The sequence below is a fragment of the Papaver somniferum genome, chromosome 11 (assembly GCF_003573695.1).
Source record: "Papaver somniferum cultivar HN1 chromosome 11, ASM357369v1, whole genome shotgun sequence".
NCBI lineage: Eukaryota > Viridiplantae > Streptophyta > Magnoliopsida > Ranunculales > Papaveraceae > Papaver > Papaver somniferum.
Window position 1 is genome coordinate 99,973,196 of NC_039368.1, and position 22,639 is coordinate 99,995,834.

Sequence of the window (22,639 nt, forward strand, 5' to 3'; positions counted from 1 at the left end):
TTTAAAAGAGATCATGAAACAATCTAAGTTCTTCTTCATTTATAATTTTCTGCGCCAAACTAATAACCAACTAAATTTCATTATCATATTGATGAGGAGACAAAATAATAAAGCTGGGAGCCCAGTAAAATTTGTGCTAACTACATTTTCGGTTTTCCTCTACCTGGATGCCATAGATGTCTACTTCATTCTTAAGGCATGAGAAATTGATTTTATACATTTTACATAGGTGAATCTTTCTCTAAGTAAATAGTGATGATACAATGGAAGTAATGGAGAAATCTTCTCTTAAATATGGAACCAGTATCAGAATGCTGAAAAAGGGTTGTGTGAACCATGTGGTGTTTGAACCATTTGTAGTTCAGTTGTTGTTTGGCATGAGTTATCATCACTAATCAAGTTGTTCCTGGTACAATGCAGAACAAATACATTTAGCATTGGATGTTTCAAATAGGCATGAGAAAACATAATATGATAGGATAGTCTTACAGGTGATCTCGCGGGCGAGAAGCCCAGAGTGAGCTTAAGGCTCGTAGTCGATTGTAATATTCCCCGATAGCCAAGAAACATCTAACTGCTTGTCGAACCGTCAAAATTCTTCGCAATTGATGAAGTGTTTGTTGCCTTAGATTATCAGCCTATAATAATCAAAATTCAAAATTCAATAATGATAAAATAATGATAATTAAAAGTCTAAATAGATAGAGACATTAATATTTCTCTATAATTTGTTTATTTGACATATAAACAAGAAAAAAGGGGGGAAATCATCCAATAATAGATGTTGAAATGGGACAAGTTGCAAGGGGGTTGGAAACAAGCACTAAACATGAAAAATCTAAAGAATTTGACATTTATTAATAGTGGTCTAATTTGAATTCTAATAATTTAATAACAAAATAAATTTAATTGATGTTTGGACTCTTCTAATAATACAGATGAATATATTTTTATAAAATTGATTAAATTATGTTTTGATTTTTATCTCAAAAGTCAGTTAATCATACTTGATGGGCTTAAGAACAATTGTTTAATTCAAAAGGGAGATAATTAATTATAAGCTGTTGATGGAGTCAATGTCTTACCGATCTTTTCAGTTCATATGGTCTGAAGTACTCAAAATGTATGCAGCTAAATCACATGAAACTCCTATGCTAGTACTAAGGCTAGTAAAATATTTTCTTCTATAAAATCAGAAGAGTAACTATTTCTTTATACTTACTTGTCGAACAAAGCCTTCAAGATTTGAGAGTTTGCCCAATGCAACAGCCATTTGCCCCATATAATTCCCGACATTTGCAGATTCATTGAGAGAATTACCCGCAATGGTCTCGGCCAATGATTGGTGAAGCTGTTCTAGACCTTGAGAGAGAGCTTCCTCAGCTTGCTGCGAAGATTGTTGAAGTCCACAAATTCCCATCAACTGTTGCTCCGTTAAAGGGTCTACTTGGGGCAGTACTATCTGGTTCAAACAAAAGAAATAGGAAATTACTTACTACAAAGAATGGGGTTATTTCAGTCTTTCGCCTCTAGTAAAATCATAAATGGGCTTACAGCCCAGTGAGTAATTTGACCAAGTCCAGGAGTTGTTGGGTAATTGTTCCGTGCGAAGAATAAGTTGTACTTACGGAAATCAAGGGAAGATTCCTAAATATAGAAAACAAACACACCCCTACAAACAGATATTCCGATATTATCCCTGAGAGGTCATTTTTTTGGTGTAGTAATCTTTCTTCCGTGATGGACAGTAAGAAAGTGAATATAGTAAGGGAACTCTATAAAGGGTTGTTTATAAAATGAATGAGTGGTACCTTGAGGATATCAGAAGGACGAAAGCCGCCCATCCAGAGGAAGCAACGTTCAGCAGGAGTAGTCCACATTCCATTAATAAGGTGGAAAGCGTCACATTTAGCAGCGTCAATTTTGAGATGAAAGATCTCATCATAATGTGCTAAATATCCATCAAGTATCATCCTTAAATCGCCATCTTGTAACTGTGAATGTAATGCTGATCGAAGCTCAGTAAGATGCCTATGATCTTCGTCTAACCATCTAGTGTATTCCATATCGAACATAGCAGCACCTGCATACAGTTTTATCACTTTCACATCAGTATCTTGTTAATGAGAAAATTTATGCAAATACGTAGTTACTTGTGCTAATTAAGTCACGTCGCAGTAGTATATACAAATACGTTACGTAAAAAAAGGGTGTATTAGTAATTAATTTTTTAAGTGGTCATAATAAATACACACCAGAGCTGAGATTTCCGTTTCCACCAACTCCAGCTGATAAGAACAAACCCTGAAAAACAAAGTCATAAGTTTTTAATACAATTTTGAACATGCACCTTTAAACTTAAACAAAAATAAAAAAAAAAAAAGAAGAAGAAGAAGGAGAAGATAATTAATTAATCTAAGAATTACCTGAGATCTTGCTCTTTGAAGATCTTGTTCTATTTGCGTAAGCTTGATCCTACTAGTTTCTAGTTGTTGTACATAAGCCTGACACAAAAGAAAATGGTATTAAATACTGAGATACTGAGCTAGGTTGGATGCATCAAGATTTTCCGGACTATAAGAGAAACCGACCTTTTTTCTAAGTCTGCTCTTCCTTGCTGCTTCTCTATTCTGAGCTAATCTTCTAAGTGTCTGCAAACAGCAATAATTCAAGCAACTATTTTAACAAATTACATACGAGAAAAATACTCAACTTCAAAGTCATAGAATTCTAGTGATGATCGAGAGAGAGAGAGAGAGATGAATACCTTTGCATCAAGTTTATCTGAATTAGAAATAGCTGGTCCTTTTCTCTGTGGCATTTTTGGACAAATATTGAGTTCAAATTTTAGAAACTGTTAACAAAAAAAAAAAGAATGAACGAAAAGCGGTTTTTGGTGAAATATGTGTTAGCTAGCTTTCAGTTGACTATGGATGTGATGAAGTTGAGCAAAGCTTTACAGATGGTGATGAATATGAACTTATGAAGGCTAAATATCACTTTTATATTAATATTTTTATTTCTTTGAGACTTGGAAAATATAAGAATAAATAAGTATTTTCATATTATATTAAATAAAAGGATCAAGCTAGCCCATTGCTGTGTAGTGCACAAACACTGACAATTTGACCATTTGACCAGTTCAGTTTGCAACATTTGATGCACAATATACACCTGGCTGTATCTTCATTTATTTGGTAACAAACAAAAGTTTGGAACTTTGAAGAAGAAGAAAACCGATCTTGTAAGTTATGTGGAGTTGAGCTTCAAAAGTCTAAAGAAAAACTGTTCTATTTGGATAAGCTTCAGTAGTTTTTTAATCATGTCTAAAAGTTTAAGCTACGGAAATATACTAATTAAAATTTCATTAAACTTTGGGGATGAGGATTGGTTTAGAAGAGATTTTTAAAACACAAAGTAAGATTAGATCATGATGATGGTGTATTTCAGGCATGGAGAATCAGAATATGCTGTGCATGGACCCACTTTTCTCAAGTTCTAGGGTTTGTGTATAGAAGTATAAGATCCTCCTCTTCCATTAATAATGATTATTACTAGTATCCCTTTGTTTTAATCATTCTTACTTCTTGGGATTTGTGTGCGTGTCAGAAGAAAACTGGAATAAGCAAGAAAAATAATCATTACTTATGCTGAAAATTGTACTACTTTTGGTGGGTATCTCCCAAAACTTATTATTGGGATTTGAGTATTAATATGAGTTATAGTGTTGATAGAAAAGTTTCAATCTTTCTCCTCAGATATTGGGACTTGGGTTTGAAGATATATATATATATATATATATATATATGATGAAATGGACTGGAATTGAATAAAACAGTGAAAAATTTGAGACCTTTTCTGATGTTTTTGGTAGATTTTGTTGTGGCCCAGCAGCACCATTTCTTGGCACATCACTTGCCATCTTCAGTAGTTGTTGTTGTTGCTGCTTTTGATAATCTTGTGTTTGCTGGCTTTGATCAAATACTTTAACACTAGTACTGATAGGAGAACCTGGTCCAAATTGATGATGATGATGATGATTATAAGAATCAGCTTTGCAAGAAATAGTATTCTGAGCAGATCCTGAATCAGTACTCTCTTCTCCTGATTTTGAACTTCCCTTTGAAAAATTTCAAAGGATACAAAACAAAACAAAACAAACCCAGTATTCAAAAAAATCAGTATATACTCCAATAGAAAGGAATCAATCCAAAATAAACAACTCCAGGTCTCACCTTTCTTTGATAAATGAAGACTTAAAAGAAAATAAGAAATGGTCAAAGAGAGAAAAGAATGAAACTAACTTTAGGAGGAGTTTGTTGGATTCTCATTGGCCATGAAGGAAACATATCCAGTGTAGCAGTTGCTGGTCTTGATGAAGTGTGAAAAGCTGCATGAATCATATGTAAGTAAGTTTTTTATTCAGAAGACAGAGAATCAACAAGTATAAATAATGGCTTAAAGAAAAGTCATTTCATTCTTGTTTCATATAAAAGAAGAAACAAGAAAAGAGAGAATTTATTCTTTCTCTGAAACCACACAGAGAGAGAGTGTCAGTAATAAGTAGTATAAATTGTGCTTAAGATATGTCAGGATTCTTTCTAGGTTTGATTCTTCGCACACTAGTCAAGCTTCTTTTATGCGAAATGAATACTCTTCTAAAAATGGTTAGTTCAACTTGGACATTTTTTTTTTTAAAATCTATCTCTTTCTCTGGGAGTTGTTAGGGTTCATAAAAACCAAGTCATCATGAAAAGAAAGAGATGGAGAAGAAAAAAAATGGCAGCAGCATCATACGTACGTTTCTTAGGTGCATCATTTCGAATCTGTTGATCAATACCTTGGAAAACGATTGCTTCTTCCAACTCCCCAAAATCAAAGGAAACACCTTGTTGATTGCTGATCACACAAACAAGAAAACAGATTATTTAGTCAACTAAAACGAAAACACAAATATATTATAAACCATGATGAAACAGAAATTTTATAAAAAAAAAAAGAACAAAAGGAAAAAAGAGAATGGGATTATATATGAGGAGGTAAATTTAGTACAAGAAGGTTGTAGTAGGAGAGTTGATCCCATGAAAGACAGATGACGACGGATATTGATGATGGTGATGGTGATGATTTGATGAAGGGCCTGAATCAGCAGCTGATAACCCAGTAGTTTCTCCAATTCTATGGTGATGCTGATGCTGATGATGAGTACCCTCCATGCAAATATCCTCTTAATCAAATCATTTCCTCACTTTAATGGATTTGATCTTAACTTTCGACACCCTTTTCTCTAATTTAAAATATGAATATCCTCCACCTTTCAGAAACGAGAAACAAAATGAGTTCTAGTAATATATATATAGCACACAGGGTAAAAGAGAAGAAGTATATATTGTGTGTTATTACATATACCTAAGTTGTTTTTTCTCGGATATACGAATTACGAAGAGACAATAAAAAGCTAGCTACCTAGAGAAACAAACAGAAAACAAAGAAGATGATAAAACTTTTTCTTCTCAATAAGAAGAGTTAGGTTGTTTTACGAACAAAAGATGAGGACTAGTTCTCCTCTCTACACTAGTACATGTCACTCTTTCTTTCACTTGTTTCTCATGATATGAAACGAGACCTGATTATTCCGTTGCTTGCTGTAGCTTTATGGCTTTATCATCCAGTGTGTGTGTACAGGAAATATCATCAGATTCTAAGCTTATAATCCCTGGTACAAGATCTTGTCCTTGAAAATCTGTTTCAAAAATGTTGGCTAAAACTAGGCTTGTGGGGTCACCTAAAAAAAGAGGGTAGGGTCTTGTTTGTGGCAGGAAATCACTGGAAGCACTGACTCCTACTCCACTCCTCTCCTCTCAACCAAATTTATGCTCATCATCTATCATTGCCTTTGGCTATAATATCAATTAACTTCTCTAAAACAGAAAGATAATAAACAAGTAATATAAACTTTTAGCTAAGAAGATTTTAATTTTCCCTCCATTATGTGTTTTTATTTGATTTGAAGAGATGGGGTTATCTTTTCTTTTCTTTCTTTCTTTCTTTCATAAAGGAGGAAATAAAAAAGAAAAAAACTTTAATTTGCTTTGTCTTGATCTTTATAATACTACTCAAATCACAAATGGATTAGTTTACTTTGACAACTCAAGGTTGTTTTGTTTTTGATTATAAACATATTTATAGATTTTGTCTTATGCTATCTTCCTCAGCAACCAAACACTAATAGTCTAATAATAATACTAGTACCATATATCTACAAAAATTAATCAAATCCACAATCATACCCACTTGTATTAATTATCAATCATCTACTACTACTACTTAGCTCTTTGCAAGATGGTTTTGTTTGGTATTATCCCTTTGGTTGATGGGTCAACATCCATTGCCCCTGTCAAATACCTAAAACCATGCCACACCCAATATTCCTTTCCCCAAAATAGTACCTCTTTTTTTGTAAGGAAATATGGTGTGGGATAACTTAGGAAGTTAATAAAAACCCTAGATATAGCTCTCTAGTACTTTATACATGGGCACATTTTCTAGCTTTCAAACACATTAATTAGCTGTATCTTGTTCTTGGATATCAATATGGACCAAATTAATTTTCTTCTCTTGTTTTTTTTTTTTCTTTTTCTTCAAGTTCCTTTTTCGTGTTTATGCTGATTGCTTTAGGAAGAGAATGTGCAATGGGAGTAACCTTTTTATCTTTTATGTATACAATGTGAAATCTGTTACTAGGTAGAATGTGACCTTTGATTTATATTTAGATATTGATTTGACATAAAATCAATAGTATGGGCTGATACCATAAATGAAATGATGGCTTCCATTGCTCAAAGTTACTAGGAAAAAGACTACTCTCGACCGGCTGAAAACCGCAATTTAGAAAGACAACATGGTTGTTACCTTGAGATTACATGCATATATAATAAAAAATACTTTAACTAAGCAAATGGACACATATCCATTTGAATTCTTCGTACCAAACTGTCTGGTGTTGTTGTAATACAGTGGTAAATTTATTGGATGATGACATCGATAATGTGAGTTAGAAACTCTAACGCCGAATTTGTAATGGATAAATAGAAAATTCATCTCGATTAACAAATTTCTTTACAAGTGTATATACTGTTTTGTAGTCATTATTAATTAAAGTTATGGCCATGTGTTCCATGTAAAGTTTTTAGTATCAACGCAATGATGAACCTCAAAAACTCTGTTTTCCTTCATCACATGGAGAATGTTGATAGATTTGGTGATGACTTAAAGCATGCTTATAATTAGATGGAACATATTCTTCCTATGGCACGCATAAATAATGGAACCCCGTAGATTTGTGCACTATTACGTAATGCTTACTAAACCTAGACTAGCTAGATTATGCATATATAATATGGAATTAGTTAGGAGTTTATAATCTTAAACTATTTTAATTGCAGTTCTAATTCAAGAACTATGACATCATGAGTTGTGGTTAAGTCCCTAAGTGGGAAACTTATTGTGGGATTTTCTCTTAATCATCATTAGTAAACACAAAAAGAACAGACAACTCTCTAGGTAATTCAAAACAAGTGTAGTGGATATGTAGTTGGATGATCTAACTCACCATATCTAAAAACACCTTATTCATTGCATCAACTTAATTATCTAGCTTCTTGAATGGGATTTGAGATGTAAGCACAAGAGAACTGATTTTTTAGACTAAGAAAATAATTAAGGAAGTAGGTGAAAACCTTATTAATAAAACCTGAACAAATTTATTCATCCAATCAGTACATAGGTGGATTCTGAACCAGCCCTAGAGAGGCTGACTCAGTTTGGGTTTATGGATACACTCATTGGCTGCCTGTCGACCTCTATAAACATATTATATATCATTTCCGGTATAACACATGGCACCACATGAATGGACAGTAATATTGATATCTCATTTGCTCGAAGCTTCTTCTTTCTTCTTCTTGGAAGCAAGCAATTAAGAATTACAAAATGGGACCTGAAACACAATCAGGAGGCTTGTTAACCCAAAAAATTGTTTGCCCGAGAGTTTTAGCTTAGACTGACTAAGCCATCTGCCGCACCATTAAGTATTCTCTTTACATATGTACACATCCAGTTAGCAAATGAAAAGAATTCATAGTTTCACGTTACTACAGTCATTTACATAAGAAGATTTTTTTTTTTAAAAAAAAGTTAAGATTATATGAGAATAAAGCATCCGGTCAATTTGGTCGGTCGGTCTGGATTGGACCGGCATTCTAGAATGCTGCATCAAAAATACTTTTAAGCTTATTTTCCATTCATCGAGCAATCCAAGTGCATACAGCTAGCATATATACAGACATGAGTTTGTTGATATTCTGGTGCCTGCTATTTTTCTTCTGGCTAAGAAAACAAAAAGGCAATATGTATCAATACAAAAATCCCTTCCATCTTGAAGAAGGAATAAACAAAGCTTTTTGCGAAGAACAAATAGTTTGCTAATAATAGTTTGTTAAAGATTCTCCAAGAAAACTAGGTAACAAGCCAATTCCAAACTTCATGTAGGTTAAAAATACAACTATCATTTCTAAGCAGATACCAAAAACATAGTCGGTTTTTTCGAGTTTCATCCCTGTCTATCTGTCCCTTCGAAAATATCGATTGGTAGAGTAATGACAAGAGGCTCTAGCTAGCAGTGGACATGGAATTTGCATGCAAGTGATCTAGGGCCGAATTTTTGTTACAAAGTCTATTCATGGGTGTCGTCTTATGCTAGTTAATGACGAACAATTGAACTGATTTGCAGAATGTTGGGCCAAATTAGCCACTAAACTCTAAACAAATTTTTGTGTATCAAATAGTTAATGAAACAGAGGAGTGAAAATCGAATGCAAGATAATCTCAACCATTCTTCAGCAACGCAACATAAGAATTCACACACGCAAGTTTACAGCACTGGACATATGCCTGCTAGTATTATATTAACAGGCTTCTCAGGTCCATACTCAAAGAAAAGTTTTTGGTAGGACATTTTCGCACCAAATAATAATTAAATTAGAAACAGAATACTGACCCAAATGTCAGCATTACTGTCTGTATCCAATAATTTTAAAAAGAAGCTGATAAGTAAATAAGTATCTTAATTATGAACTGCCAAATTCAGCCATCAGCATCACTGACCTAATCCCCATTAGTTTACAGACACCAAATTAGAAAGAACAAGAAGAACACAATTTAAATGCAAAACAAAAAGAAAGATATCTCAAATCTCAGGAATCAGACTAGATTGAGAAGGAGAAAGAGTCAAAGTAAGATTATATAGATTCTTAAAGACATCACTTTCCACCCTTCACATTTTCACAAGTGGGACTTGGAAGGAGCTACGAAGTCAAACCCTTAAAATGGTGAATTGTAGTAATAAACATTTATTTTCCTCTGAACTCCGTCTACTGTTAAGACTTTGTAAGATCTTCAAGATGAAATGAAATCCATGTGAAATGTAATAGGTTTTTCTAGTACTATTAATAAAATTTACTACATAGATAGAAGACAGTATCAACGTATACCATCTGAGGTTCTCTAATGCAAACTACAAGTTATAGTATGACAAAGAGAATAAATAAAGAATGAAGATCCCTCAAACAGATGATCGGAAGATCTTGCCATTCAAATTTCGTAGATTAACTAAGTTCTTGCTCGCCTACTCGAATACCTCAGACAAAATTTCGTAGATTAACTAAGTTCTTGCTCGCCTACTCGAATACCTCAGATATAAAAGCTTAGAATCTCTTCTATTCTTCATCGACATGTTATTCTACTATCAAGTGTCTTAATGGGAATGAATACTATAAAAAAGAAAACAAAAACAGAAAAGTAATCAAACACCACCAATGACAGTAACTGAGATGTAACATTCCAATCTCTAAGGAAACGTCATACAAATTTTACAGTTTTAATGGTGTCACCACCCAATTCCCAGATTAGGATCCAACATACTGCAGCCATCTGTGTCAAAATGGGCCCATGACACCTGTCTAAAGTCTGAACAGCGTTGATTAAATGGCTAGTGAAGTTGGTGAAGTGAAGTTGTCAGAGTTGCTGCTTTTCGGTAAACTTGGTGAAGTGAAGTTGTCCATTGATAAGGTACGATTCTAACAGCAATTTTCCCAAATTTGAGTAAGCTTAATCTATACCTAATAAGCAGCATTAAAATTGCTAACCAGCTAAAAGCATGCAGTTCTACCTACTCTAAGATTACATGAGCTGCAAGGATAAATTAAAATTGAACTTCCAAATTAACAACTTCTCTAATGTGGCAAAATCCTTTCAAGGTTTTACTGGTAAACAAAATCTAGATCTTGTGAAGACTTGGTACAACCTAGCTAGACTGGAGTGTTCTTTGGTTAGCTGATAGCAAAAAGAAAGACGAATCAACAACTGCTAGAAAGCATGTTATCCTAACAATGCAACTGAATATAGATGTATGTATAGAAGACCAAATACATAGATGATTTCCTAGATTCATGCTGCTCAAAAGTAACCATGGTCTAGAATTACATAAACAGCAGCATAAGCTCAAGAAAATATGAACTGAACAAAATGCTATATTGGTTTAGAAAAAGCAAAACATGCTATATAAGAAATATAAAGAAGCTAACATATCTACAAGAAAAGAGTTGGCTACAGATATAACTGAAAAGTGAAAAGCAAATATGAAATTTAATGATAAAGAAGGTGTTTGTTCTACACAAAAAAAATGGATTAAATTTACAATTCCTCAAGCCACCACACAATGAGATAGGAAGAGTAATCAAAATTAAGAAAAATAATCGAGAGAAGAAAAAAAACTCAAGCTTTGCATGCAGCGTACCTGCTTATGCAAGTCGAGATGGAACAAAACTTGAATACCGAGAAGGCAACATTGCAGAATCATTATTCGTACACAAACTGCACATCTACATGCATATATTTCCTCATAAGTTTGACAATGGATGTTGTAAAATTAGCCAACATGTAGCACTCTTCATGGGTTTTGGCTTCAGAAACAACACCATGAATGACCAGCTTCTTGATATTAGAACATCTTTCTAGCAAACCAGCAACCCAGAGTGAAAACGTATCACTAATTACAGTCCACCCAAGCTCCAACACAACCACATTCTCCAATGGTGATGACCCTTGCAAACCATAGGGAAGAAATCCTTCTCTTAAATCATAACTCAGGGACAGATGGCTTAGCTGGGGAAAGCAAACAGCAATAGTTTCCAAATCCACAATTTCATCCTCATCATCAAACACCACACTCCAAAGCCGAAGCCTCCTCAATCTTGACGACCTAGAAATCATATGGTAGAACTTCGGCCACATGATTGTGAAATTGCTGACATCAACAATCTCAAGATTTTCCGTACTCTCCCCAATATCAAGATGGATAACACTAACATCATCAATCCTCAGATGCTTTAAGGTCCCTTTGCCAATAAGCTCGAAAAGTTCAAGAGTACAATCCTTTAGCTGCAAACTTTTCAGACTATCCGCCTCCAGTATAAACTTATCCAAACTAATTGCTTCAACATATATACTTTTCAGTGATGGACTGCTTAACTCCATTGTAGCTTGGGCGTCCGACATGGCAATCTCTGGATTGACAAGCGCCAAAGCCTCAATCTTAGGGCAAGCACTAAGCAGAAGACTGAGATCCAACGCTGAGATACTCACATAACTCAGAGTAACAGATTTCAAGCAAGGGTATTTTTGGTAACTTGGTTCAACCCCTGTGATGGAATTATGAGCCAACGCCAATGTTTCCAGTTTCTGCCGACCACACTTCTCAAGAATGTTGACATTCGGAGCAGTTCGAACATTGTATAACAAATGGCGCAAGGTTTCCCTAGTATACATGAGCCACGCGATAACTGGAGCAGCAGAGAATTCATCAACGTCGTCCATAACAATTGCAAGATACTGTAAACCCGTTGTTTGAAAAATTGTTTGAGTTATAAGGATCTCTAATCTACTAGTTGTCAGATCTCGATAAACAGGCCAATCAGTAGAGTTAAACGAAAGGGAATGAAGGTGATTCTTGGCAGCTTCTCGCCACTTCCGACATGTTGCGGATGCAATCACAACATCATGGGCAGCACAAAGCCTAGATAGTATGTTTCCTACTACTTCAACAGGCAGGTACTCCATATCCAACAGGCAACAACCGAGTGAAAGCTGCAAAATGTTGAAGTCTTTAGACTGGGTGAAACACCACTTTACAAAAATGAATTTCACAGACAGCTGGTAATGACAATAACTTTAGAGAGAAAAAGGCCACCACCTAGTTCTAACCGAAGGTAAAGGAACCGATACACACTAGATATCAAGACACAGAATCCCAAACAGTCCAACAACCAATTCTTGGGTACATTACTCGTTCTATCACAAGTAATTACAATGGTAACAAATGGCAAATATACCATATATGGCATGCTCAGAGTTTACATTGACATACTAACTCTGGGTTCAATCAGATTAAGTCAATTAGCATCAGAATCAGGCATACTTGAAAGATCAAACCACAGAAAATACTTATCATAGATTTTCATTGTGAATTATCAAGAGATACTAACAAAGTTATCATCTTTCTATCATAGGAATTAAAAAGTTATCATCTTGAATCAAAATAACATGTTTTGCAGACTTATACCGATCATGAAGAACTCAAATGAATCAAACTGAACATAAAAGTTGAAAACCTACTTCTTATTTACAAATCTAATTTGTGGGGTGATGATCAAACATACTACAATTACCCGAGATTCAATTTAAATTTCTCAATCTACTAATATAATGTCTACATATTAAAAAATCAAACAAAACCCAGTTTATTATGAAAATCAAGAATCTGGGTTTCTTACCTTAGAGACAATGATGTCCAGGATCTTATAATAAACCGAAAACCAAAAAGGATCAACAACCAACTCCAAATACGAAGGAAACTTGAAAATCTCAATAGATGAGCATTTAATAACTGATTGGAATATAACGAAATGGATCGAAGCCCGAGATGGACAGATCAACCACCGCTAATATGATGATATAATGGCGATGATGAATCGATGATGATGATGGAAGAGAATTCGAAGAAAAGAAGACAAGGATAGACAGGATGAAGTCCAGAGAGAATTTTAAGAAGTGGGTAACAAATGAAAAGGTCAAAGCGTGAGACTGTCTCGCTGGATCTGTCTGCGTGTTTTATGCTTTTCATAGGATCATTTGCTAATGTGCTTTTCATGTTATAGGGTCCTTTGCTAGTATCTTTGGGACGGTGGTTATTAGGCATTTAGGCTAATACATTTTTGGAAATAGAAAAAATTATAGAAAATGGGCTATTTGGCCAAAAAAGTATTTTTCCAATTTCAAATTGACGTGTAAACTTTTCATATGGGTGAAATGGACGGGAAATATTTATTTGAAACAGACACAAATATCTTTTCTCCATTATACTTTCATCGATTCTTTCATTTTTTTTCTCCATCGTCTCTCTTTCTTTTCCTTCTGTATTTCTCCATCACAATCATTGAAACCGGTTTCTTCTCCTTCTGCTTACCAACAACGACATCAACAATATCATCGTCGTTGTAGACATCATCAACTCTAGTATTATTAGTCTTTGTATTTGAAATTGAAGACCCATCGTCGAAATTGGTTTCTCCGCCGTTTGCAAAACGCCGACACCAACTCCAGTATGAAAAACTTAAAACCTAATTAGGTATTGAATCGATCGATTTCATGAAATCTCTAGTAGAACTCGTAAGTTTTTCAAACCCTAACTTTATTTTGATTTTATTTCAGAATTGCATAATTAATTTGTTGAATTGGTTGAATTTTTATTTTCATTTAACTGGATATAACTGGTTTTAGTTGTTTGGTGTAATGAACTTAATGGTTACATATATTAGATGAAAATGGTTTGTATCTAGTTATATGTGTTGTATGGGCAAAGAAATCAAAAGCAGAAGTTCTCCATTATCGAAGTCATGCTCTGCAAGTGTTTGTAAGAATGCCAAAATAGGTAGAAGATGAAATCAGTTTTCATCCTATACAAAAATTTTTTCGTTATGCAGGTTTGATATTTCTTTTTCTCCATAACATATATGAAAAATGAAACCAGTTTCACCCTGACAACAAATTTGTTTCTTTTTTTTCCGGATATGAAGGATGAAACCAGTTTCACCCTGGACAAAAAATCTGTATTTTTCAACATATGCAGGATGAAACTGGTTTCACCCTGTCCAAACATCTGTTGATGGGAAAAAATTTCATAGCATGTTTGGACGAATGCCTGAGTGAGTTTTTATGACATATAAATAACATCTTTACAGCTAAATGTAATACATATAGCTTTACCTAGTTAGCTAAATGTGATCCATATAGCATCTCTACAATTAGGTTATGCATATGAATGATGAAACCAGTTTCACCCTGGCCAAAAAATCTGTATTTTTCAATATATGTAGGATGAAACTGGTTTCACCCTGCCCAAACATCTGTTGATGGATTCCTGGTAGGTTTCTAAAAATCCTACAAATGATAACCGCAAGTGCACGGTGTCGATTGAAGCTAATGTGCAAATACGGGTCGATCCACAGAGACTTGTGTGTGTAGTTGAAGTTTGCTAAGCTAAGCAGTGACAGTAAGTGACAGTGGCAGTGAGCCAAAGATGCAAAGATTGACAGTGGCAAAGAATCAAAGGCAATGAGCCTAAGGCAGTGAGAAATAAAGAAACAAGGAAGTAATGGCAGTGAAGCACTAGAACAAAGAAATAAAGAATTATGGATTGAATCCACCACTAACTTAAGTTAAGTCATCCTAGTTCCATTATGTTCTTGTCCCTGGTGTAGATATCAGTGAGCTTCTAGGCTTGCTGACTATCTAGATGGCAGTGAAGGTTCAAGCCTGCTGCTCATCAAAGGGTTGTTTCAGGAGGATGGTTTAATATCACTAAGATAATTATCTAATCCTAGTATTAGCTGTCCTCTCACAAAACAAACTAACCGCAGATCAATCACTTAGATGAGTAAGCAATCCTGAAGGATAATTTCAATCCTAGCATTCTTAGCACAACAAGACTATATCAAAACTTGAACTGAACTTAACAATGAATTAATGGTTTCATCTAACCCTAGCAGTGAACTCAGAACATAATTAATATTAAAATGGAACTAAACATGATCATGTGAAATAACATTGCATTTAAACAACTAAACAGTGAATGAAAATTGCAAATGAAGAACCCTAAAAATTAACAGTGAAATCAAATTGACATTGAGAATTAAATTAACCCAATTAGGGGGTTTCTCGGATGACCCAAGAACAAGTTTTGCATTCTCTACAACTTCCATTTTATAGCTTACAACAAAATCCCTAATTTCACAAAACCCTAAATTTGCAAACCCTAACTTTTGGGGAAAATCAAATTCGACATACCCATGTGTAAATTGGCTTCGACCCATGCTTCTTGATGTTCTTCTGCTCCTCCTCTAGCTCTTGTTGCGCTGTTGGCCTAGCCCTAGACTTCTGTGAACCCTAGCTTCTCTCACTGTCGAGTTTGTAGCATCAGGACTCGATGCTACAGACGAGAAAGGAAGAGACAAGGGTGGTGATGGAATACTGAGTTTGTCGGGGGAAGGTGGTAGTGGTGGTGTTCGAGATGAAGGTGGAAGAAGTTGCAGGTCTGTTGGGGGATGGCTGTTGCAGAGAATTTGGGGAGAAGAGAGCTCGATGGATAATGAGATTAGGGTCTGTTTGTTTGGGGTGTAGGTGTTCGGTTGCTAGGGTGTGAAGCGGGGATAGCGAACTTTGATGAACATCGAGTAAAGAGCGTTGGATGATCCCATATAGATTGAATCGAACGGCTACGATGGAGAGGTATATAGCGACCGTTGGATTATGAGATACAACAAAATTGACGGCTTCAGATGGAGTTAGGTACTATGGTGTTTGACAGGAGCTTCGGATTTTGATGCACAATGATGAGGCGACCGTTGGATGACAAGATGGATCCAATCTGACGGCTCTCATGGAAATGGGTATGGATAATGGAAATGGATTTTGGTAAGGGTTTTGGGCCTTGGGTATGCCAAGCCCATATCTTCTTTAAGAACAATTCTTCCTCTTCAAGCCCACTTCTAGTTGATCCGGCTCTTACAAACATCATTCTTCGCTTCCTCCTAGCGAGAGTCTTTGTCGTTCCTTTGCTCTTTTCACTCCGTGAGATAACCAGGCTTTATTTAGTACCTAAAAATGCAAAATTAATTAAGAAAAGTATTTATTCTTGAAAACAACGAAAATACAGAATATGGGATAAAATGTAGAATTAATGCACAAAAAATGAGTTAAATGCCAAGAAAAATATATAGAAATATGCACTTTTTAGCACTCATCAAATACCCCCAAACCTGAATTTTACTTGTCCTCAAGTAAAACAAAACTAAGGAAATCCTACCTATACCACTGTCGTTGGTCTCTCGAATGCATTTAGCGTATGCACTAAGCCTTTTAAACCACTAAGTGTCCCTAGTGGACGAGTTAAGTCTCGTGAAGGTTTGCTTAGAACGTACCTACAAAGTTCTAGGTCAAAATATAAGCTCAGATTCCATCAAATGTGACTTGTGCAAGTCAGTTTAAGCTCACAGCAAAATGGAGATGTCAATCTAGCTAAAAGGCACAATCCTAGCACTGATAACAAATAAAGACATGTGATAAGAGTGTAAAGTGTATCTACACATGTGTAAAGAAAGATCGGATGTTATGACTACTAATCACCAAGAGATAGTTTCTCAGGCTAAGAACCAAGGTCGAAATCTAGCTAGCTGTCCGGACTTTACGAGAATTGTGAATGAGTAGGAGGTGTTTCACAATTACTCGCGTTGTACATCAATGGCATACACCCTCCTTGCTTATTACAATGAAACAACAAAATGACTCTTTACATGACTCTTATTTACATTGACTACTCTCTTTTATTTTTGGAACAAGAGAGGATGGAATTGAAAAATACTTGATTTTTTTTTTCTTTTTTAATAAGGAAACACTTTTGATACATATACAAAAGGAAACAAAAAAATTACATGACACTTTGCAAGAGGTAGCCCTTTTTGATGCACCCAGTTAAATTCGATGGTTGTTTTTCTTAATGTAACCTCCACCTTCTATCCCAACCAACCAAAGAACAAGCTAGTCAAGTTTCGTTCAGTATTCTAAAGTGATTGGCAACTAAAACTTCCGATAGAACACCTTGAAGATCGAGGCTATACATGTATTGGTAGATCGTGCGCGTGCAAATTTCTTATCACTATGTGAATTGTGCTAGAATCAGGGTGCCTAAATATCTAGACTAAGACTCCTAATAATTACATATTTGCACAAGAGTCAACATTTCAAGGTAAATGAGCTCCATTTTTATGTTTTTTTCAATTTTTAATTTTTTATTTTGATTTTTTCATTTTTTTCAAAAAGAAGGAGTTCTTGTTTTCAATTATGGCATATTATCAAAGTATCTACTTTTCACCCCCAAACCTAAACTAAACATTGTCCTCAATGTTTCAAAATATGAACAAAATTATAATACAACATATGAAGAGGATCATGTTGAGTAGAGAAAAAGGAAAGAGAATACCCGATTTCGGCGAAAGCAATATTAGAACTCCGTTATTCAAGGCAAGAATCCAACATATGTCAGCCGAGATCATATTGGATTAGAAAAATATATACAAAAGGAACAAAAAGGTTTTTAAGAAATTTTATCCACTGGATTATATACAAAAAATTCACCATACACTAACAATCTAAAGAGTTGAGGATCAACCCAAAAGACAAAGTGTAGAGGTTTCAACATCTTCACACAAATATAACAGGAAAGAAACGCAAGTGAAACTGTGAAACAAAATGAGCTACCCCCAAACCTGGATTTTTCAACGGATAAAATTTTGGAAACAAAATCTCGTAGTTTTGGGGGTTCATCATGCACAAGGTCTAGCTCGAAATGAACTTTGCTAGGGACGGGAAAACATGCTAATTCCAACTGTGGCTCCTCAAAGATATTATACTTAGATGCAAAATAGTCCAAAAGGACTTGGGAAGCATACAGTTCCAAACCTAGATTAGGGACTCTCAGAAAAGTCGGTTTGACAATATGGGTACAAACCAAATCTAGGTTGGGTGGAAGGCCATCAGATTGTGACTTATGTAGGACGATAGGCACATCATTACTAATCACATCAACATCTCCTAAGTCTTCTACACGTGTCACAACATGCTCACAATCATCAAACAAATTATCAAGTCCACAATCAGAATCATCATCATCAGAAGAATTATTCTCATGCATCGGCAAATCAAGAGAAATATCACAATGTGACCTAGGTAGAGAATCAGACACATCAATTATATTTTCATGCATAATAACATTAGTGTCTACAGAAGATTCAACTATTCCTATGTCATGCTCATCTTCGCAGAATAATTGTACGACTCCCATGTCAATATCAAAATCATATGAATTACAATGAGTATTAGAAAAAACAACATTCATGAAGGTCGAGGGCGAGAAGCCATATGTTATTGAACCAACAGGTTCCACAATATTTTCATGTTCTTCTAACATATCATCATAATCATCATCATGGTAGCATGCATATTGGTCCTCATTAACAGTGGTGGTGTCATTAGTCGATTCATGTTCCTCTAAATTAGGTTCATATTCAACATCATTTACATGAATGGGACTAGACACTTCATTAGGGACAACATATATTTCCTCATGAATTTCCTCATTTTGTAGGTGAAGCAAAATCTGATCTAGATATGCATGAATTCGTGATGTAGATCTATCAAAGTTTTGCTTACTGAGTCTTAAAGCTTCTGTGGTGGAGTCTAAATTCATGGGAGTACAAAATTCTTCATGTTCAAATTGTGGTGAATGGTACATGTGTGCATGGTCATTAGGGTTTACAAAATATTGATCGCAACCCTCAAGGATTGATTATGGTCCCAATGACTACCATTCTCACATTATGGGCATTTCATACCTTGGATTTCTCTAGATTGCCTAAAATTATGCAAAATATGACAGTTCTCAACAGGGTGGTCTAAACTACCACATGCGGGACATGCATAGATTTCAGGTTGCCTAAGAAAATTAGATGTGACAGATTCCTCATATGATTGCATTTCTAAAGCTGCGATTCGAGCTTCTAATTGATCGATCAGTGATGATTGTGTGAGTGAGGCACTAGCAAAATGTTCATTTTCACGTTGTGGTGAATGATGCATGTGTGAATAGTTATTAGGGTTCATGTATTGAGGCTCAGGACTTTGAAAATGTCCATAATAATTCCTATAACTATTGACATCATGGTCTACGGGAGGTTCATAACGTGGAGTATGTCCATACGCAAGTTCTCTAAGGGATTTGTTGTATTCCCCAACTGTAGACCAAGATCCAGACATGATTTGGCTCAAAAGCTATGTAACTATGTTACAAAGCCCAAAATTTGGTTTTTAATGGGTTTGGATTTTTGGGAAAAATTTGGTTTTTATGGGTAACATTTGGTTTTGTCGGGTTTGAAAAAGAAATTTGGTTTTTAATGGGTTTTAAAAAATTTGGACCTAATGGGAAAAGAAAACACTTTGGTTTATTGGGTTTTAAAAACTTTGGTTTTAGACTTTGAAGACAAAGCCCATTTGGGAGCTTTTGGTTTTGATGGGAGCAAATTTGGTTTTAAAGAGGTAGAAAAATTTGGTTTTTAATTGGGAGCAAAAATTTTGGTTTTAGTATTGAGAGCAAGAATTTTGGTTTTAGTGTTGGGAGCAAGAATTTTGGTTTTAGTGTTGGGAGCAAGCCCACATTGGTGGGAGAAATTGCTTTGCTAAGGGAAGGTGAACTAAGCCCACAATGTGTATGCAAACTGAAGCCCAATGTAGCTTTTGAAATAGCCCAACTGTTGCTTGTTTGGTCTGAGGCCCAGTTGGGCTTTTAAAAGTTCAGTTTTTCTAATTTAAAATTACAGGCCCAAATCAATCTAACACCACAAGCCCACAAGCAATTACACAAACAAGCCCACAAGAAATTAATTACAAACCCAACAGAAAGATGGAAAAAATTATTACAAGCCCACAAATTAAAAATGGAAGCCCACAGGTTGGGTTCTCTTAATGGGTTTAGGCTTACTTGCTTAAGCACAACCCAGCTGCTCAGTTTGGTTGCAAAAGCCCAGTTGGGCTTTGGATCATCCTAAGCTTTTGTCTTTGTTGAGGCCCAGTTGGGCTTGGCTTATGAATGGCAGCAGCACCACTTCAGGCCTAGCAGCAGGAGCAGATCAGCAGCAGTAGCAGCAGCAACAACACAACAGCAGGCTTTGGGGATTCACAGGGCCACAGCAGAGCAACATGTGCAGAAGGCAGCAGCAGTTAGCAGCAACAAGCAGCAACATGGGCCACAGCAGCTCAGCAGCAGTCTTGGCCTGGCACAAGCAAGAGCACCACAGCAGCACAAGCACAGCAGCTCAGCAGGAGAGCAGGAGTACAGCAAGCACAGGAGCAGCAGCAACAGCAGCTCCACAGCAAAAGCAGCAGGATAGGCAGGTACCTGCTGGCTCAAAGCAGAAAATGAGTAAAGATGCAAGCTATGATGCAGGAATGTAAGTGAACAATATGCAAATGAGTATGCAACGCAGGGAAAGATGCAAATGCAATGAACTATGATGCAAATATGAAGATGAAAGTGAATGCAACAAAACAGCAAAGAACAAATCAACATACATCGCCAAGTCCCCGGCAACGGCGCCAAAAACTTGGTAGGTTTCTAAAAATCCTACAAATGATAACCGCAAGTGCACGGTGTCGATTGAAGCTAATGTGCAAATACGGGTCGATCCACAGAGACTTGTGTGTGTAGTTGAAGTTTCCTAAGCTAAGCAGTGACAGTAAGTGACAGTGGCAGTGAGCCAAAGATGCAAAGATTGACAGTGGCAAAGAATCAAAGGCAATGAGCCTAAGGCAGTGAGAAATAAAGAACCAAGGAAGTAATGGCAGTGAAGCACTATAACAAAGAAATAAAGAATTAGGGATTGAATCCACCACTAACTTAAGTTAAGTCATCCTAGTTCCATTATGTTCTTGTCCCTGGTGTAGATATCAGTGAGCTTCTAGGCTTGCTGACTATCTAGATGGCAGTGAAGGTTCAAGCCTGCTGCTCATCAAAGGGTTGTTTAAGGAGGATGGTTTAGTATCACTAAGATAATTATCTAATCCTAGTATTAGCTTTCCTCTCACAAAACAAACTAACCGCAGATCAATCACTTAGATGAGTAAGCAATCCTGAAGGATAATTTCAATCCTAGCATTCTTAGCACAACAAGACTATATCAAAACTTGAACTGAACTTAACAATGAATTAATGGTTTCATCTAACCCTAGCAGTGAACTCAGAACATAATTAACATTAAAATGGAACTAAACATGATCATGTGAAATAACATTGCATTTAAACAACTAAACAGTGAATGAAAATTGCAAATGAAGAACCCTAAAAATTAACAGTGAAATCAAATTGACATTGAGAATTAAATTAACCCAATTAGGGGGTTTCTCAGATGACCCAAGAACAAGTTTTGCATTCTCTACAACTTCCCTTTTATAGCTTACAACAAAATCCCTAATTTCACAAAACCCTAAATTTGCAAACCCTAACTTTTGGGGAAAATCAAATTCGACATACCCATGTGTAAATTGACTTCGACCCATGCTTCTTGATGTTCTTATGCTCCTCCTCTAGATCTTGTTGCGCTGTTGGCCTAGCCCTAGACTTCTGTGAACCCTAGCTTCTCTCACTGTCGATTTTGTAGCATCAGGACTCGATGCTACAGACGAGAAAGGAAGAGACAAGGGTGGTGATGGAATACTGATTTTGTCGGGGGAAGGTGGTAGTGGTGGTGTTCGAGATGAAGGTGGAAGAAGTTGCAGGTCTGTTGGGGGATGGCTGTTGCAGAGAATTTGGGGAGAAGAGAGCTCGATGGATAATGAGATTAGGGTCTGTTTGTTTGGGGTGTAGGTGTTCGGTTGCTAGGGTGTGAAGCGGGGATAGCGAACTTTGATGAACATCGAATAAAGAGCGTTGGATGATCCCATATAGATTGAATCGAACGGCTACGATGGAGAGGTATGTAGCGACCGTTGGATTATGAGATACAACAAAATTGACGGCTTCAGATGGAGTTAGGTACTATGGTGTTTGACAGGAGCTTCGGATTTTGATGCACAATGATGAGGCGACCGTTGGATGACAAGATGGATCCAATCTGACGGCTCTCATGGAAATGCGTATGGATAATGGAAATGGATTTGGGTAAGGGTTTTGGGCCTTGGGTATGCCAAGCCCATATCTTTTTTAAGAACAATTCTTCCTCTTCAAGCCCACTTCTAGTTGATCCGGCTCTTGCAAACATCATTGCAACAGTACCAAGAATATAACAAAAAGCTAACAAAAAGTTTATTTATTGCAACTAAAAGCTAACAAAAAGTTTCTTCCCCACCCCCAAACTTAAATCTAACATTGTCCTCAATGTTTCTCATGAAAGAACAGTACCAAGAATATAAGTAACAT

The 22,639-nt window shown here is 35.9% G+C and overlaps 2 protein-coding genes and 1 pseudogene across 6 annotated transcripts; all 3 read right to left on the bottom strand.

Annotated features, from left to right (window-relative positions):
• Nucleotides 1-22,639, bottom strand: part of LOC113324821 — a 149,875-nt pseudogene that overhangs the window by 108,577 nt on the left and 18,659 nt on the right.
• LOC113322185 (transcription factor TGA2.3-like) lies at nt 15-6,038 on the bottom strand. 5 transcript variants are annotated; one of them, XM_026570226.1, is made up of 14 exons: nt 5,627-6,036; nt 5,410-5,466; nt 5,053-5,314; nt 4,802-4,899; nt 4,305-4,390; nt 3,854-4,120; nt 2,768-2,854; nt 2,592-2,651; nt 2,427-2,504; nt 2,256-2,304; nt 1,812-2,083; nt 1,223-1,462; nt 490-638; nt 15-406 (listed from the first exon to the last, which is right to left on the bottom strand). In XM_026570226.1, exons 3-14 carry the CDS (start codon nt 5,214-5,216, stop codon nt 307-309), a joined length of 1,650 nt encoding a protein of 549 aa, XP_026426011.1. In that variant the 5' UTR covers nt 5,217-5,314; nt 5,410-5,466; nt 5,627-6,036; the 3' UTR covers nt 15-306. The 5 variants fall into 5 exon arrangements, with proteins under 5 accessions (XP_026426011.1, XP_026426014.1, XP_026426013.1 ...); XM_026570229.1 differs by having other exon boundaries at nt 4,841-4,899; nt 5,410-6,038; XM_026570228.1 differs by lacking the exon at nt 5,410-5,466 and having other exon boundaries at nt 5,627-6,037.
• LOC113322186 (F-box/LRR-repeat protein At1g67190-like) lies at nt 10,682-13,257 on the bottom strand. Its single transcript, XM_026570231.1, has 2 exons — nt 12,891-13,257; nt 10,682-12,204 (listed from the first exon to the last, which is right to left on the bottom strand). The coding sequence occupies exon 2, from the start codon at nt 12,175-12,177 to the stop codon at nt 10,918-10,920; it is 1,260 nt and encodes a 419-aa protein (XP_026426016.1). The 5' UTR covers nt 12,178-12,204; nt 12,891-13,257; the 3' UTR covers nt 10,682-10,917.